Source organism: Arachis stenosperma, chromosome 9, assembly GCF_014773155.1.
Source record: "Arachis stenosperma cultivar V10309 chromosome 9, arast.V10309.gnm1.PFL2, whole genome shotgun sequence".
Lineage (NCBI taxonomy): Eukaryota > Viridiplantae > Streptophyta > Magnoliopsida > Fabales > Fabaceae > Arachis > Arachis stenosperma.
Genome location: NC_080385.1, coordinates 142,840,289 through 142,860,200, shown reverse-complemented (window position 1 = coordinate 142,860,200; position 19,912 = coordinate 142,840,289). Strand labels below are relative to the sequence as shown.

General features: G+C 34.7%; 1 protein-coding gene across 1 annotated transcript; it reads right to left on the bottom strand.

The window, feature by feature from the left end:
- Positions 1-9,253: 9,253 nt before the first annotated feature.
- LOC130950002 (uncharacterized) lies at positions 9,254-10,131 on the bottom strand. The gene is made up of 3 exons (XM_057878577.1): positions 10,112-10,131; positions 9,840-9,997; positions 9,254-9,702 (listed from the first exon to the last, which is right to left on the bottom strand). Exons 1-3 carry the CDS (start codon positions 10,129-10,131, stop codon positions 9,254-9,256), a joined length of 627 nt encoding a protein of 208 aa, XP_057734560.1.
- Between the last annotated feature and the right edge of the window lie 9,781 nt (positions 10,132-19,912).

Sequence of the window (19,912 nt, the reverse complement as noted above, 5' to 3'; positions counted from 1 at the left end):
AATTTATATGCATATTAACTTTAACAAAAGTGGTGTTGGTTGACTAAATACTCAGTAGCATACACCAGAAGCATTAAGTTTAACAAAAGTATAATATGCATATAAATAGAGCTTAGAATTAGTAAAAATTAATGATGAATAATATCTCAACTTGATTATAAGTTGCTCTAAAAAGTATGGTATTTGATTAGATTGACTCTAGTGAAAGCATTCTTAAAGTTTCTCATTAAACTTTAAAGCTTAATGTGCCAACAATGATGTATACAGTTTTTAACTCAAATTATGAACATCCTTTCAGCATTTTTCTTAGTTCATGTTAGCATTCACCTAAATATTTCATTAAAAGGAAAGATGAGAAGTTTTATGAATCCAAGAAAAATTGACATAAATCATTCATTCAACAAATTTCTAAACAATGCAGTATAAATTCCACTGTTTGAAAATTTTGTCCATATAGGACATCATACAATGCATTGCATACCTAAAAGAGGATTTGATGTAGATTAATTCTACTTCCCAAAAATCCATTGCATCTTCTAAACCACTCATGACAGTAGATCCCCCTATTTCAACTAGTCCTAGGTTTTTTTTGTAAACAATCCAAACAATAAATTTAGAACCCCTTCCCTAAAACCTTGATGCATCATGATTTCTACATATCCTTTGTAATTGGAGGATACATAATCTACCCTTAAAGCTAATGAACCACCTGGAATTGGCATATTAACATTACACACTGAATTGCCATCCATAAGGGTACTTTAGAATTTGGATAAGGACAATTGAAAGGCATAATAGATTCCACCTTACCTTGATTGGCCTGTTGGAAGACCATCTGCTTCTCTTATGCGGAAGTATGTCACTCCTTTGTACTTCTTGGAGAATTGCAGCGGGTATTTTGGTTTACCAATGACTGCTGATAAACCGTCTCCCTGAATCCATGCGGAATTGATTTTTTTAAGTTAAAGGCAACTTTATCCATCACAAATTTGAGTTACTGTATTAGACTAACCAATTGTATTAGACTAACCAATTTTCTTATGGTGGCTTTGCGTCGAAGTGCTTTTTCATCATCCATCGAAGCATCTAGGTGATAAAGCACCTCATCTTTGAATGCTACGACAGCTAGGAACCAGTGTCCCTCATCCTCTTTGACAGGGATATAAGCCTACGAAAGAAGTACCTAATTAATCATTGTGGAATAAATTATGAACATGTTACAGGTTGTATTTGTGAGTACATAGTTAAGATTCATAGAAGGCCTCATCCAAGTCGGCATGTAAGTTTCGGTTATTTGTTGCACATCTATGTCATTGATGACATCATTCTGCAAGTAAAAATGGTCGTAGTTAGGCCAGCGAAATCAAACAGGCTATGATATAACAATTGAAGGTCCTTACCGAAAATGATGGTGGAAGACACCAAATAACTGGTCCATCTTGTCGTTGAAACAATTTTGTCAGCCTCATAGCAAACATTTCAAAGGTCTTATCATGCGGAAGCTCACCTGGTTTCAAGGTCATCAGCTCCGCTCTTGTCATCATTAAATCCCCGTATTTCACCAGTACCTCCCTGTTTTCAGAAAAATATTATGGTCACCATCCGTGTGGGATAATGTTTCCATCATTGAACATGCAAAAAACAATTATCAAAGCTTAGTGACACTTACTCTTGGTTCCCTTGTGGGTTGAATACATATGTTGCAATGCTTATTTGGAGTTCTGACAGTGAGGGCTCAGTAGGACTTGGCGACATAGTTGGATTCATCTCGATTATATTGTTATTAACAACATTGTGGTTGGTGGTTGTATTCATTACGCTGCCAAATAGCTTCAATGTACTGCCTCTGTTACCCTTTTGTCCATTTGCACTCGATCCGCCTCTTCTGGATGGAACGCGATGCAAAGTTTCTTGTTCCCGAATAGGTATATTGGTTTTTGAGTTGCCTATCTTCCCCCTTTGTATAGGATATACCGCCGAGCTCGAACTTCCCCCTTTATATATCATGGTTGGACGGTCCATCAACGGCAGTTGGGAATTCTGTGACCCGGCACCGATTGAAGAGCCCGCGTTCAATATCGAAGTTGCAGGAATCGGGTTCATCTGGATGCATTGCTTCTTGTTGGCGGCAGGGACATCGCCTTGTGGCAACGGAGAACAAGGGAATGCAATTGCAGTGGCAGACTTCCCCTAAAACGGTTGTTATGATATGGGTTAAACAGGTCAATTTAATTAAACAACTTTGATCTAATCCAACCCAAGAAAACGTTAGCCTATTGGGGCTTATTTGCTTACCAATCCAATGCTGGATTAATTGTAAAGTATATATTTTTCATGGATCAAAATAAATCACAAAAGTTATTTTCATAGTCTTGCTTATTTTATTTTGATATACCTCGGTAAATCCCTAACATGCATGGTTATACTCTGAACAACAGGCCCAAGCTTCCACAAATCTTAACTTATCTAAAAAAATCCATTAATATAGAATTATACTTAAACTCAATTCATAATAATATCAACGCCAATGAAGAGGCGTGAAATAAAATATAATAAATTTATTAATAATTTAAATTAAATAAATTAAACTAAACCAAATTTTTCTCAATACAAATTAATTTTTATTTTTTAAATTAAAAATAACCTATAAAATTTGAGAAATTTTTAAGTATTTTCATAATATAAAATAATATTCATTATTTTAAATCAAATATAACATACAAAATAACATATTTTAGTACTCTTTTTAAGTATTCTTTTCAATCTTATAAATTTTGTAGTGCTCTTATTATTATTTTATTTAGTATTATTTTAGATCATAGAATTTTATTATTTTGTTTTTTTAATAAAGTAATAATTCATATTATAACAAATTTATGACACAAAATTTCATAAAAATTTTAAAAAAATTAAATTATGAAAGTACGATACTATACTAAAAATGAACTTATGCAATAGGAGAATGTAAGGAAGCACCTAAATACCTTCGTTGATGACTTGCAAGCAAAAATGTTATTAATTATATTTATTATTTTAAATCAAATATAATATATAAAATAACATATTTTAGTACTCTTTTTAAGCATTCTTTTTAATCTTATAAATTTTGTAATACTCTTATTATTATTTTATTTAGTATTATTTTAGATCGTAGAATTTTATTATTTTGATTTTTTTAATAAAGTAATAATTCATATTATAACAAATTTACGACACAAAATTTCATAAAAATTTTAAAAAATTAAAATATGAAAGCACGATACTATACTAAAAATGAACTTATGCAATAGGAGCATGTGAGGAAGCACCCAAATACCTTCGTTGATGACTTGCGAAGCAAAAATACGTTATTCTCTAAACCTTTGGTTTTTTTTACTCTGGAGTTCTCACCTACTAGATCGCCCTCATCGTCATCAGGAATGGAAATCGGAATGGGAATGTCGGCGTTCAAACCGTCAACCATTCTTGACATTTTCCCAATCCTTCTTGGGGTCGTAGTAACAAAATCTCCGTCTAGTATATCTTTTTTTGTAAATGGAATATCTTGTTGGCTCTCGCCCATGTCTTTCTCGGAAGATGTTTCGGGCATGTTCGACTCCATCCGAACAAGTACTTTGTACAGTGAGTCAAGGCATTGTTCAATCCGTCCTCCACGAACATCACTTTGTTCGAGCCTCGCTGCCAAAGCATCAACGGAGGTCGCCAAACCCTTGATGGCAGCAACAAGCTCCGAGTGTGCGCATAGATCAGTTTGCATGGGTGCCAGTAACTACAAGAGATCAAAAAAACACAAAAACAACATTATTTGAAAGTATTCTTAATGGCATTTCAAGGAGGAACACTATTTGAAAGTCGTTCCTAGCTTACATTTTTTGAACTTCGCGTAAGAGTCCCGCCAACTAGCATTCCTGTGTGGTCGACGTTCATGAGAGAGTGGGTCTCCTCTGCGACGGATGCATCTACAACCATTTTCTCTATTGCTTCAGAAGACTGCGACGTTGGCGTCTTCGTTCTAGCCGGAGAAGTTTTATCCATGTGTTTGAATGAGAATGTCAGGCAAGGCCAATAAATACGTGTTTTAATATACTAAACGAATATAATATTAAATTATAAAAATATTAAAAAATTAAAACAGGTCTTCGAAGAGGTAACAAAAAAACAAAAAAAATCCATCATTAGTGTCTCGGTGATGAAGCATCAGGGAGCACAGGCCAAATTTTTTCTATTTCCAGTTAAAGATTGCGCCTAACGCTGATGTATATCAGAGATTGATACGTTTAATAAAAAATATAAACAGGTAATAGAGAAATTTTTTAATTATGTCAGTTTTATTATCCAAGATGAAAGTTCATAGTACCAGGCATCATTTTTAGCCTTGACACAGAATGTGTCCAGAATCTCCATTCAATGACCTTGACAATTAAGCACATAGTCGAGGTCTATATTGACGCACTAAATGTGTATAAGAGTTATGTAAAACATAAAATATTGGCTATCTTTACAATGGTGTTTGTGTCATTCGTGTAACTATGGGCATTATTTTTTCCTTAAAACGTTTAAGAAATAGTATCTGACTGAATGATTAAATGAATGATTTAATGAGTTGGCTGGATAAAAAATATTTGCTTTGATAGAGACATTACTTTAACATTACAATTCCATAACAAAATAATCTCACTTCCTAATACAAACCAACCAAGACTTCAGTACATAGACCATAAACTTTTAATATCTAGGACACTAATGCTATCTTATGATCATGTTTCAGATCGTAAGAAGCTTATTCCTGCAATAGCTTACATACTATTATGGAAGTGGAATCTAGCCTTCAAATAACACTACTAATTTATGAATTTCAAGGGTCTTGTTGGGACTGCATTTTGCTCAAACTCCCTCACCCCTAAGCCACCTAGCAGCCCGCACCCTTAGTAGGCTTCCCATCACATTGAATGTGCACCCCGCAAGAGAGATAGCCGTCCTTCCGCGGATTGTGGAGTCCTCCAGCTGGAAAGGAGAAAATAATAATAATCGGTATAGTGATACCAAATTAATATGAATTACTAGTTTTATGATGGAAACTTACTACTCCACTTATCTCCAAGGGGTTGAACCTCCCTTCAAGATCCATCCACGAGATCACCCAAGCACCTGAACTATCACTACACACCCAAATTGTATAGCTTTATCAATAGTAATATACAATTTATGATTTTTCAAGTTATCATACACAGTCATGACATAGAGTACACATTTTAGTAATTTGGCCCACTAGGTGTGCTTAACATTTTCCACACTTTTCTTTACTTTTTTCTCTATGACTCTGTTTAGTTGTTTAGTTTTCTTTTATTCTATTTAGTAACCATAATTTTCTTGTGTTCTCTAGTTTAAAAATTAAAATATGTCGTACAAACTACAAGATGTGGCATATAAAAGGAGAACCTCGTATTGCAGTTCGGGATTCCCTGTCCTCGCCGCACCGGCCAAGTTCCAAAATTCGATGGGATATAAATTCCACAGGGTCCAAAACACTTACTTTTGGTCACTTCATGCAGATTTACTAGCTGAAATATCAACAATGCCACAATACATTTCAACCCTCGACACCAGTGAGTTATTGGGAAAGGCAAAAAATCACGATTCTTACCAGTGTGCGCATAACTTTTTCCCTGTCATGCACCATGTTTGGATCTGGATACGAATCAAGATGATACACGCATTTGTCACTAAAGTCCACTACCATGCAGTACCAATGCATGAAGATGTCTTCAATGGGTATAAATATCTGCTAAGCCATTTTAGTTCATCATAGTTGCGTAAAAAAAATTGTTGTCTATGAACGAATTAAGCAACAAAAAAAACTCATTCACTTACACGACTAACAAATTTGCTTGGCTTGATCCAGAATGGCACATACTTCTCCGCTAACTCCTCTCCGCTCAAACCAAGCGTAACATCTTCCTGCACCATATAATTCATTTAGCACGCATTTGGATGATGATTTGGATAGAAAAGGTCATTGTTAACAGTACTCACAGCAAAACTTGGAGGCAGGCACCAGAAGGTTGTATTTTTTACATGTTGAATTGAGCATGCATTACGCATGGCAACCATCTCCACAACACTCCCATGTATAGGGCGGCCAGGAATGAGACTATAGATGTCCCGCCTTGTCAATCCATACTCACGAATCCGCACAAGTGTCTCACTGATTCAAACAACAATGAAAAACTGAACAAAATCATGCATAAGGATAAAAAACTATACAAATGACACACTCATCGCAAATTACTTACTCCAATGGATGGCCATCCGAGAAGAGGTAATTGAACAGCAATGTGTCTGCCCGATTGAAATCCATGTCAAAGGTTGCCTTGAATTTTGGCTTCAATGGCTTCTGCATCACAGTTTGACGTTGTCAGCAAAATGGAATGCCAAAAAAATAAGAAATTCAACAAAACAAACAATCATGGAAACTAACGCGTGGGTTATTTGCAGCAGTGGCTCGTGCGCTGACCCTTGATCGTTTTACATTGCCAGTTGAAGCTGTCCGGGGAGTATGAAAAAGCCTCCGCGCCTTAACGATCGGAACTGTCACAGGTTCATCCTCTTCAGTGTCTGCAGCGACAATGTTGGGAGCAACGCGCCGGCCATCGTCACCTTCGATCCGCTCCGCCGACACGTTGCCTTCCAAGTGAGTGTCAAGGATGTAGTCGCAGATATCCTGTCCCTGCTGCGATGAAAAAAGAACAAACGGCTCCTCAACCCCGACATTGGATCCCACCATTCCTTCAACCATGGCATCCCTGATATAATTCAAAATAATGTTAGCGGCCATTACTCACTTAACAAAAATAACAATCTTTCTATGTATACGTAAAAAATGAATCTCATGCCAATAACTTACCCATTCATCACTAGGTTTGAATTGCTAGACTCATGCATGATCGCAGTCAATCAATTTTTGTCTATGAACAGATAATTTTTGCAATGGTCACGGACAACAGCATGCTAATATATACAGGTTCTCAAGGTTTCATTCCCTCCAAAAACTTTCCCTCCTTTCGACCTAACCTAAAAAATTTATATTTTTTAATTTCATATACTCTGTAATATGCGACAAAGTAAGGCCGACCAAACAGTTTAATAGTCCATTGGAAAAATACCCCACCCTTCAGCAAAAAAACAAAAGCCTTTGGCTTGTTGCAGTGATCTAGGAACATCTTCTGAACCAGTACTGAACCACTTCTCAGGCCCTAACCTCTGACTTGGTATATTATCAATGCAGCAGCTTTCCCATTTTTTATTTTAACTCAAATGCAGGTGACATTAACTTCAATAAACTCTCTAGCACTAGCACTAATGTCATGAATTTATCACACCACCTAACACTTCCATAAACTCTCCTTTTAAGGGACACACTAGAACTCTAACACATACACACCATCCAAATTGCTACCCAAGCTTCCATCTAAGATGGTTATTCGAAACAACAAAACTTATGTTGTGTTTCGAGGTAGAGTCCCAGGAATTTATCGCGCTTGGCCTCATTGCCACCAACAAGTAGATGGCTTCAGCGGTAACCTCTACCAATCCTATACCAACTTTGAAGAAGCAAGGATGGCATGGGAACATTTCCTCAGTCAAAACGTTGCAAAAGAAATTTTAAGGGATCATGGACATAACCATGAAAATGACATGATTGTCATCCATGGAGATGAAGATCATCAATTTCAGAACCAGCATGCATTGGACCCTGTTGAAAATGAGCCAAATCTTGTAATAATGCAACACCTAAATCAATGTCAACCCCTTCCTCATCAACTACGTCTTGTGGATACCACAACAACACCACGCCAAAGACCAAACAGGATAATCCCGAATGTCCTCATTATCATCGCCATCTCCTTTTTGGTAATTTTCTTTGCCACTTTCAGGGGTTTAAGTCCTTAACAACAATATCATTATGTTTCTTCAACTAGTTTATCCATTAATTTCAGGACTTCAACTAATTTAAGTGTATTGCAACTTTAGTGTCGTCATTGTACTTTTACCTTATTAGTCTATTTAAGTGGCATTGTTCTTTTTTGCCTTTCAGTCTATTTATGTACTCAAAGACACTGCAAGTTATTATTTTAATATATCTATCCCCGTACTTTTTATTAATATCATATAATATTATAATATATTATAATTATTTAACATATTATTATTATTATTTGATCTGTGTGGATCACAGCTAACTAAGCTAAAACATGAGCATTTGATTGTGTAACTTGTTTGCATGAAAATATATTTTGAACCTAAATCTCCTATCCTACTTGGCTTGAATGTATAGCTTCGAGGTGCACTTTAAAAAAGTCATAATATTAATTAATCTACAAAATCAATAATAGTATAAACACAAATATAAAAACAATGTTAAAGATAAATAAATAATATTTACTTATTAACTAAAATATTCTGTAAAATTAAATCTATATCCTAATGTTTGAATTTCTAATCCTATTCTTAAATCATATATAAAATAATAAATTAAGATATATAAAATAACTAAAGTCTTTAACTCTAATACTAAACAGGTACAATTCTACACATGATAATATTCTTTACCGTTAACATATTTCGTGAAGACACTGTAACATAATTTAATTGTTTAATTTTTTGGCTTCATTTGGCGCAGACAAAACATAAATGCACACTCATCCCTATCACAGTGTTCTACTGAAAGCATATCAAAAAATCGCTGAGCATTATGATTCTCTATAACAATGACAACTCCATATCGCTGCCCTGCACTAAAAAATTAAATACAACACGACAAAACAGACTCTGTGCAATTATGTGTGTCATCATGGCTACACGACAGTCCAACCCAACGTAAGACAGACAGGCCATAGCTCCACTTTAAAAGAACGAACCAAATATACCGATAACTAACCATCTCAAAATAAACAATAATAACACATGCTAATGAAGGATGAAAAAAAAGATTAACTAAATTTCATTGTTACCAGCATCAACAAACACATTTCTATAGTACTAGCAACAACAACATCGAGAAAGCAGCTTCACATCCTCGCACTCACATTGACATGTTAAATGAATTTAATTTACCAACCTACTTAATGACCCATAATCCAGAGAAATAACTAAAGCAACAGTTCACAAAACCAAATTCTTCTTTAACACATACATCAAACATATAATAACTTCATACTCACTATAACTAAATTCAGATAAACCCAAACTAGATTCAAGGGGATTGGCCTTCGATACGAGCGTTCACAACAGCCTCATAACTGGCCAAAAGCTTCTCATAAGCATCCTCCAGCTGGCCCACCTTAGCACGGAGTGCTGTATTACTGTCTCGAAGAAGCTTCACTCTTGAGTAGTAATAATCTTTAATTTCCTTGCCGGTAATTTCCAGGACTTGGCCAAGCATCTCTTGCGCCGCATCTTCACGAGCCGCCTTTTCTACCAAAGAAAACCGACCCTTAGCACTGAGTTCAACCTCGTACGGCTCGCCTGGAACCACCACAGTAAATCCAAAAAACGGGCCTTTGTCTCCGACATATCTTTCCTGCTTGAAGAAACACGGCCCAGAAATATTAGATTCGTGGCACACCTTCACCAGCCAGTCTTCCATACTATTCACTATGGCGAATTCACCATTAAGCTCTTCTTCAGGGATCACTGGAAGCCCTGCATCAGCAATCATTTCCACTAATTATTTTTTCTACGGATTAAATAACCCAAATATATACCATATACAATAACTCATGAACAAAACATTATAAGAATAACTTTGATTAAACATATTCATTGAAAATCAAACTTACAGGATACCACAGGTCGAGGCCAACTGCTCTGAGATGGCATACTTCCTTTCCGAACACCACTTCCTTCACCGCTAGAACCAATCATTTCCAACCTTGCAGCTGTCTCAGTGGCAATACATCGCAATCTTGCGTTGAATGCCAATACAGCTTGTTGGTAGCTATTAAACCCATGAAATTCAGGAAACGGGTAGTTACAAACTTGCTCTCTCGCGTCTTCCCAACTGGTATACACACCCGTCCGCGTCCCCTTTGTCACTGCGAAAAATAAGTACCTTTGCATGCTATCCTCCATCTTTCAAAATCACTACCTCAATAATGGAGCCAGGCCACCAAACTCTCTAGTGTCGAACAAACCTTCTATTTTAAGATAAGAGATCAATGACTTCTCAATTGTATATTGTCTCTTATATTAACATCAGTGGTATAATTATATATTCTATAGGGACAACTAACGTATTTTGTGAGGACAATTCTTAATAAGATAATAGGTATCTTATTTATTTGAGTTAAATAAATTAATTGATCCGAAATTAATGCATATATATAATAAACTAGATTTTAGACAAACAAAATGATGAAGTGCCGTATAAACTAGAATAAATTAATTAGTGCCGTATATTTTTAAGTCAATTTTTCGGGTTAATTTTATTGAACTTTTTTTTAAAAATTGGATATTTTTTAATTAAATAATTTTAATTCAAATAATTAAAATATCATAATATTAAAAAAACTTAAGTATAACATAGATGAGCTGAAATGTGATTTCTAAATTTTTTTATCATATATTTTTTATTTCTTAAAAAATATCTTTTGTTATTGAAAATTTTGAAAGATGAGTACAAAAATAAGAGAGTGAATATTACTACTTTCAATTTAAAAAAGAATAAGTATAGTTAACTAATAATATTTTTAAACAATGTGTAAACAATGTGAATTAATAGAGTTAAAAGAGTACATTTAATTAGTAGCATTAAATTAGGATGTAGTGTATTTTTATTTGATTGGTGGTTGTTCATGTTGTTCAAGATAGTCATTGTTTACCTAGCACTCCCCTTTAAAAAATAATACTCTTAATTAAGTGAGATTATTAATTATGAATTTTTTGTCAAGTGTTATTAATTAATTAAGAAATGACAATATTATTAATTAATAGTACTCTTAATATAATGTTCCTTTGTAGCAATATTTTTTTTAAGAAAACAGTACTCTTAATATATATTCGTATTTTTTTAATACTGGCCCAGAAAGCCCAAAAATTTAACAACAAAAAATAATTGTCAATGTGTCAATTTTTTCTTTTCTATTTTACACCCACACCTAACCAATAATTCATTCAATACTATAAACAATAATTTCCATTTCATAAACATTTATCAATTACTAACTATTACCTTAAATACTATAAATTAACTTCATAACTTGTAACTATTCTTTTCTTCGAAACTAACCATTTATAGGCATACTTATTTCTTGAGTTTTGATTGATTTAAATTAAGTTAGTGTTTTTTTTCCAAAGTCAACGTTTTTTTCGAACAAGTCCAAAATCAATATATATACAGCCATAAAAAAATATACTATCACCATTTTATAATTATACACAAAAATTAATATCACATCTTTACAAATTTAAAAATAAATGCAGCCCAATTACTTGTTGTCTATTCACGGCCCAAACCACACAAAAGCAAATATTGAACAGTGACCTCCCATCAACATATATTTTAAGTTTTCACCTAAAACACAATGGATAGATTTGTAAATATTATAAACCGGTTCTACCTTTATGCAAGTCAGAAACAACACGTCTTTGACTATCAACATCAAATAGGTATACACGTGGCAAATACTCAAAACTCCAACACAACAAAAACCTATGGGCATCGTGAGCGCCTGAACTGGGCAGGCGCATGCTAAAACTCACCCATAGAATACTACAACACAATACAAGTATTCTTGTTTGTTTTTGTGGTCCTTCAATTGCTATTCACTTTTTCCTTTGGATGGATTGCTTAATACTAACCTCTTTAGATCTCAACAAAAAAAAATACTAACCTCTTTAGATGTGCATTTACTGTACCCTTTGTCTTTCTCTCTCTCTCTCTCTAGAGAGAGATATATCTTAGTCTAAGTTTTGAATTTGTTAAAATAATGCGATACAAAGTGGAAGAATGCGTGATTTTTGAGAATGGTGAGTGGTTTTGTTATTATTTTATTATTTGAAGAGAATGAGAACAAAGGTGGTGAATAAATTAATGTGGGGACAAAATATTCTAATATGTTCAAGTTTAGACTTACTTTCTCAGTTGCGAGAGTTTGTTGTTTTCAAAGGGTCCTCTTAAACAGAATGCTTTCGGTAATTTGCTTCTGCGGTTTCTCTTAAAAAATGAGTTTATGATGGTAATTCTATGTTATAGGAAAAGTATAGATACAACAAAAAGTTTGGAAGTAGTTAATGCAGAGAAGAATAAGATAAAGATTTACTAACGCACTCAAATCTTTTTTTCTTTTAATTTTGTAATATATCAAATTCATCAATACTTCAGGCCCAAGGCACACAAAATTCCAACAATAGACAAGACCAAATAGAATGATCAATTTTTGTCTTTTTCTCTCTATTCTATTTGTAAATTCTGACTTTTGTCCTTTTCTTTCTTTATACCTTCTTAATGTTTCTAGAATTTAGATGACCTTTTCTTTTCTGTTAGAAATAAGAATCTTCTATCATGATACGGAAAGATTTGGTTTGTTATGAGAGTTGTCCATGTATATATATTGTCTCCCTAAAATCATTCAATTCAAGAAATATACACATTTTCTTCAGCCTTCTTTATCTTTTTCATTGCTCTGCATTTCTATTATGGTATCAAAGCTTCTTTAAAGAAGCTCTGCTGATACCCAATGGCCAAGACCACTAACCCAAACACACCACATTCTTCTTCTTCTTCTAGCTCTACAAATACAAATGCAGAAACTATTTCTTCTTCCTCCACAGACACATCCAACCCTTTTTACATACATCCTAGTGAGAGTCCCACTTCTGTTCTGGTAACACCACTGCTCACTGCCAACAATTACCACTCATGGAGTCGTGCTTTCTCCATGGCCGTCATCATGAAGAACAAGCATGGATTCCTCACAGGAACCATCCCCATGCCCTCTCTTGAGGATCCCACCTTTCCTGCCTGGGAGAGATGTAACAGTCTCGTTCTATCATGGTTGTTCCATTCTCTTTCCCCTTCCATCACTCAAAGCGTCATATACTTCTCAACCGCCTCCACTGTATGGGAAGACCTACGAGAACGTTTTTCACAGATTGATTTGTTGCGAATCGCAGAACTACAAGAAGAAGTATACGGACTCAAGCAAGGAAATCAATCAGTCACAGATTTCTTTACCTCTCTGAAAACCCTCTGGGAAGAGCTGGAGAATGCTAGACCCCTACCTCCGTGTAGCTGTCCAGCTAAGAAGCATCGAAATCAAGATTTCGTAATTCGTTTTTTGAAAGGGCTGGATAAAAGATACGCTGTTGTTCGCTCACAAGTTCTGATGCTCGACCCTCTGCCTCCGATTACTCGAGTCTTCGCAATGGTGATCCAGCAGGAGCGAAATCTTCAAATCGCTTCTGGAATCCTAGATGATCAACGCCTACTCGCTGCTGCTGTCAATACTCGCCGTCCTGCACCAGGGCGAGGCCGCGGCGGTTACTCCCAAGGGCGTGGTGTTGGCTCTAACAAGCAGTGTTCCTTTTGCGGCCGGGTGGGGCACACTGTCGATGTGTGCTATGGAAAGCATGGGTATCCACCCGGTCACCCGCGATACCCCGGTCATCCACGCCTCCCGGACCGAGCAGCTTCCTCCAGCAGTAGCGCCGCCATGACCGTGACATCTTCCTCTCATTCACATGCCCAGTTGTAAGGAAATAGGGCAGTGACGGGTAGCACTCCAGAACCTCTTTTGGGCCTTACTCCACAGCAACATAACACTCTGATGGCTTACTTGAAGCAAGCCGAGGCCCATGTGCCAGAGACTAAAGATGATAAGGGTTCCTCCTCCTCCCAATCTGGGCTTCTCCCCAGTCCACGTACACATATCCTTTGTTCTGCAAAAACCTTTTCTATTTTAAACAAAGATTTTTCAAAAACCTTTAGTGATACTTGGATCATAGATTCTGGTGCTAGTGATCATATTTGTTCTAATTTATCTCTTTTTGTCTCATACACAAAAATAAAATCTATCCTTGTCCACATGCCTAACAGTTCAAATGCTACTGCACATTATAGGGGAATAGTTAAATTTTCATCTTCTTTGACTCTTATTCATGCATTATATTTACCTCAATTTCATTTTAATCTTATCTCAGTGTCTAAGCTCACTTCTACATTACCTTGTGAATTTATTTTCTCTCAATTTTATTGTCTCATACAGGAATCGAGCAAATCGAGGATGATTGGTTTGGGTGAATTAAGAGATGGGTTGTATGTGTTAGACAAGAAGTCCACTACAAATTTATCAAACGACATCCATCCCACACATATTGCTTCAATCCACACTTCCAACCTGTGGCATTTTAGATTAGGACATCTTTCTGGACACCGTCTTAGCATTTTACATAAACAATATCCCTTTATTTCCTTGAATCATGAAAATGAAGCATGTGATGTATGCCATTTCTCAAAGCAAAGAAACCTTCTTTTTCTATTAGTCATAATCGTGCTCATGCTCCTTTTGATCTATTGCATCTTGATATATGGGGACCTTTTAGACAAAATTCAATCCACAACCACAAATATTTTCTAACTATTGTGGATGATTTTAGTCGATTCACTTGGATTATTTTACTAAAATCCAAGAATGAGGTTTCTCAACATGTCATCAATTTTGTTGCTCTTGTTGAAACACAATTTGACTCTAAAGTTAAAACAATTCGTTCAGACAATGGCCCGGAATTTTTAATCCCAAATTTTTACTTGTCAAAGGGGATTCTTCATCAACGAAGTTGTGTTGAGACTCCCCAACAAAATGGGCGTGTCGAACGTAAACATCAACATATATTAAATGTAGCAAGGGCCTTAATGTTTCAATCCAATTTACCTCTTAATTTTTGGTCTTATGCTATAAACCATGCAGTTTATTTAATAAATAGAGTTCCCTCTTCTATTCTTGATTTTAAAACTCCTTTTGAAACTTTGCTTAACAAAGCATTTAACTACAATGATCTCAAAGTTTTTGGTTGTCTTTGTTTTGTTTCAACCCTTCTCAACCATCGTTCCAAATTTGATCAAAGGGCTCACAAAGCCATTTTTCTTGGTTATCAAATAGGTACAAAGGGATTCATTGTTTATCTTTTGGATCAAAAGAAATTTATGGTGTCCAGAAATGTTGTGTTTTATGAGCAAACTTTTCCCTTTTCTATAAATCACAAACAAAGACAAATACTCAGCCCAACACCACCAGCTGAAAACACCCCATTCCTAAACAATACACAAAATGAGATAGGCCCACATAAAATTCCAACAAATCCCTCCTTACCTATTGGGCCACAAACCTTGACCCATGATCCAATCACTCCCCCCTTATCTCTCTCAGACTCCACAACGTGCCCTAACTACCCTCCTTATGTTCAATCCCCAGCAGCCATTCCTGACCCCCCCACTGTGCCCTCAACCCCTCTCCAAAACCACCATACACAACCTACCAATTCCACACCCACCCCTTTACCGTCCTCCCCTACCACCCCAAACTCATCAACATCGACCGATACCCCATCTTCTACCTCACCCAAGATCACTGCCCCTCCCATGCCACCACTGCGACAAAGTTCCCGTACCACCAGGCCACCCATACACCTTCAGGACTACGTATGCAACGCCTCTCTTCATTCATCCACGTTAACACCCTCAAGAACTCGATATCCAATTTCTTCTGTTCTCTCTCTCTCAAATTTCTCAGCCAGTTACAAAAGCTTATTATCATCTTTATACTCTGACCATGAACCTCGGTCTTTTCAAGAAGCAAATCAATCCCCTCAGTGGCGTGCCGCCATGAAAGAGGAACTTGTTGCTTTAGATTTGAACCAAACTTGGTCTCTGGTGGATTGCCCTCCATGCGTGAAACCCATAGGCTGCAAATGGGTTTTCAAAATTAAAAGGCATCCAGATGGGTCCATTGAGCGTTACAAAGCACGGTTAGTAGCAAAAGGATTTACGCAGACAGAGGGCATAGATTTTCTGGAGACCTTTTCCCCAGTGGTGAAACCTACCACTATTAGACTGGTCTTAGCCATTGCTTCCATCCGAAAGTGGCCAATCCATCAGCTCGACGTCAATAACGCTTTTCTTCATGGCGATCTTACTGAAGTTGTGTATATGGATCCATCTCCCGGCCTCACTCTCAGTAATCCAAGGATCTGCTGTCGTCTTCACAAATCCTTATATGGACTGAAACAATCGAGCCGAATGTGGTATGACAAGCTTTCTATACTCTTGATGTCTTGTGGGTATCAGCAGACTGTCTTTGATTATAGCCTTTTTGTTAAATTTTTGGGCAATGAAATTTCTATTATATTGGTCTATGTTGATGACATTGTCATCACTGGCAGTTCAGTTTCTGAATTAGCAGCTATCAAGCGTACTTTGGATGCACATTTCAAAATTAAGGATCTTGGTACCTTGAAGTACTTTCTTGGTATTGAGGTAGCCCATTCCTCAAAAGGAATTTCCCTCTCACAGCATAAATACTGCATTGACGTGTTATCTGACTCTGGATTGCTAGGTGCAAAACCTGTTAGTTCTCCTATGGACATCACAACTAAATTGTTTCAAGATGACAGCCCTCTTCTTCCTGATCCTTTGGTGTATCGCCGATTAGTTGGACACCTGATATATCTCACTACTACAAGGCCAGATATCACCTATGCAACCCAGCAATTAAGTCAATTCATGGCTTCTCCAACTCAGATGCATTACACAGCTGCAATTCGGGTGCTCAAGTATTTGAAGAACAATCCCGGTCGAGGCTTATTCTATCCTAGAGACTCTGACTTCCAGATTTTTGGATTCAGTGATTCTGACTGGGCCGGCTGTCCCGACACTAGACGCTCCTTAACTGGATATTGCTTCTTCTTAGGCAAATCTTTGGTTTCTTGGAAAACAAAGAAGCAGACAACAGTGGCTCGGTCCTCCACGGAAGCTGAGTATCGCGCCCTTGCAAACACCACCTGTGAGCTTCTATGGATTCTGAACTTATTGCAATTTCTTCACATATCTTGTGATCGACCACCTGTATTATTCTGTGATAACCAGAGTGCCCTCCACATTGCGGCAAATCCTGTTTTCCATGAGCGAACGAAGCACCTTGAAGTTGATTGCCACCTTGTTCGGCAAAAAGCCCAAGCCGGCATCATGAAACTGCTTCCAGTCCCATCCTCAGATCAGCTAGCCGATATGTTTACAAAAGCTCTCCCAAAGCATCCTTTTCATGCCAATCTTTTCAAGCTGGGGATTTTAGACATTTACCATCCTCCAGCTTGCGGGAGCATATCAAATTCATCAATACTTCAGGCCCAAGGCACACAAAATTCCAACAATAGACAAGACCAAATAGAATGATCAACTTTTGTCTTTTTCTCTCTATTCTATTTGTAAATTCTGACTTTTGTCCTTTTCTTTCTTTATACCTTCTTAATGTTTCTAGAATTTAGATGACCTTTTCTTTTCTGTTAGAAATAAGAATCTTCTATCATGATACGGAAAGATTTGGTTTGTTATGAGAGTTGTCCATGTATATATATTGTCTCCCTAAAATCATTCAATTCAAGAAATATACACATTTTCTTCAGCCTTCTTTATCTTTTTCATTGCTCTGCATTTCTATTATAATAAACAAATAATTTTGATAAGACCATCTTTGGTACTATTTTTTTTTTTTTTTACATCTCAAATGAAAATATTTTATATGGATTCTATATAAGCATGTTGAGTTAAACTAATTGTTTGACAATTACTGTTACACAACAAATCCTAATAAATAAATAATATTGATTTTTCATGAAATAATGTCATGCTACTTTCATTTCAAGTGTAAATATTTTTTTTATAGATTAACATATACTTATCCAGAGTTAAAATAATGATGAAATTCTTTGAGTTTGTTCATTTCACAAATTAATATTCTTTAAATACTTTTAAATTTTAAGGTTTCGATTTTAGGAATTTAAGGTTTTTAAAGTTTGAAATAGTTAAAACTTAAAACAATGAATAGAAGAACATATCAGCTTTTAGTTGTATATACATGATTCTTTTTATGTTTTATGAATAAAATAAAGACATCGAAAAATAATTTAGATAAATTATTAAAGTTTTGCTTAATAAAAAACTAAATTTATAGTCTAAAATAATATATGTTCTTTTGGTTGAAAATTTTACATAATAAAAAGTTCTATTATTAAGAAATAGTATATAGAACTGATCTGACATATAGTTTTTTATAATAAATTTTGATATATTTTTTTTAATAGAAAAATCAATTGGGTGTTTATTATGTGAATACAAATTAAAATTTTAAAGAATAACAATTTATTTATTCATTTCTAGAACAATTTGTTAATTAGATTGTACGAATACATCATAAATAAAAAAGATCTCAATAAGTACTAAAATATTAAAATATTTTTTTGAAGTAATATTTACTATTTAAAATTATTGTTCAATTGTTTTCTATACTCTATATTTTCATTCATCCATCGTGGAAAGAGTTTTGTTAATGAAATAGGGACATATTAATTAGATATATACTTAATATTAAGTTGGAATAATTTTACAAATAAAAAGCGATAATTCAAATAGTAAATGAGTATAGTCTATTAATATATAAAGATGAATAATCTCAATAGTTAATTTTACTTTTATATAACAATCAATTTATTTATTTATTTATTTTATTAGTTAAAATATGCTCTAAAAACTACCATTTGAAAACAAAATTATTAAAATGTTACAAATTAATACACTCTAAATTTTACATACTTATTTTTTGTAATTTTATTAACATCAATATAATAACAAGAGATTAACTACTTAGTTCATACAACAGGTAAAAAAATTGTTATTCATATATAAAATTTTACTAAAAAAATAAAATAAATTTATGAATCAGCCTGTGCGAAATGCAAAAATTAAAATACCCTAGTTCTTTATGTAAGATTGTGAAGTAGAGAGAGAGAGAGAGAGAGAGAGAGAGAGAGAGAGAGAGAGAGAGAGAGAGAGAGAGAGAGAGAGAGAGAGAGAGAGAATTGAATTTGGATACACTTTTGTGCTAATTGAGATTTGTTTTTTTAATCTAAGATTTAGGACACATGAAGGGATATATCACAATATCTCATGTTTTTAATAATAACGATAAAAGTCATGTGTGATTTGCATAAGAAATTGAGGAATAAGCCTTAATCTTGGTTAAATTAAAAGGTTTTTAATTAATATTTTAAATTTTAATAAATTTTAGGTTTAATTATTCTATTGGCTCTTATAGTTTCGTAAAATTTTTAATTAGATCTCTATACTTTTTTTCTTTTATTTCAGTTTTTGTACCATTTTTTTTTACTTTGGTCCCTATACATTTAAACCAATTACTGTTAAAAGAGATCTAATTGAAAAAAAAATAGTATAAAGATCAAATTAAAAAAATATATATAAAAACTTAATTAAAAATTTCGCAAAACTATAAGACTAATAGGATAATTAAACTTAAATTTTAATCATTAAATCAGTCTTAAATTTTATTTTGTTATTATCTCATAATTTTAAAAACTTTTAGAAACTTTATATTCCTTATTATTAGATGACGATAGCTAGAAATTTATTTAAATTTTAATTACCTATGCTATATGCAACCCTTTTAACATTTTAAGGCCAACGGGCTAATTAAAAATTGTGATTCAATTTATGTTTTTGTTATTTCGGGTTTGCTACACATATAAGTAAAGAGGTCTTACAAGTTTTACAAATTTTCCCCTAACTAGTAAAGTGGTAAGTAAGGTAGGGCACTATTCGATGAAGAAAACAGACTTTAGGAAAGTG

What these genes read in the sequence shown, in the direction of transcription:
- LOC130950002 (XM_057878577.1), bottom strand. Translation starts at nt 10,131, where the DNA reads ATGGAGGATAGCATGCAAAG. An exon ending in ATGGAGGATAGCATGCAAAG is followed by an intron (nt 9,998 to 10,111) that starts GTACTTATTTTT and finishes TGGGTTTAATAG; the next exon opens with CTACCAACAAGCTGTATTGG. An exon ending in GCCTCGACCTGTGGTATCCT is followed by an intron (nt 9,703 to 9,839) that starts GTAAGTTTGATT and finishes TTGCTGATGCAG; the next exon opens with GGCTTCCAGTGATCCCTGAA.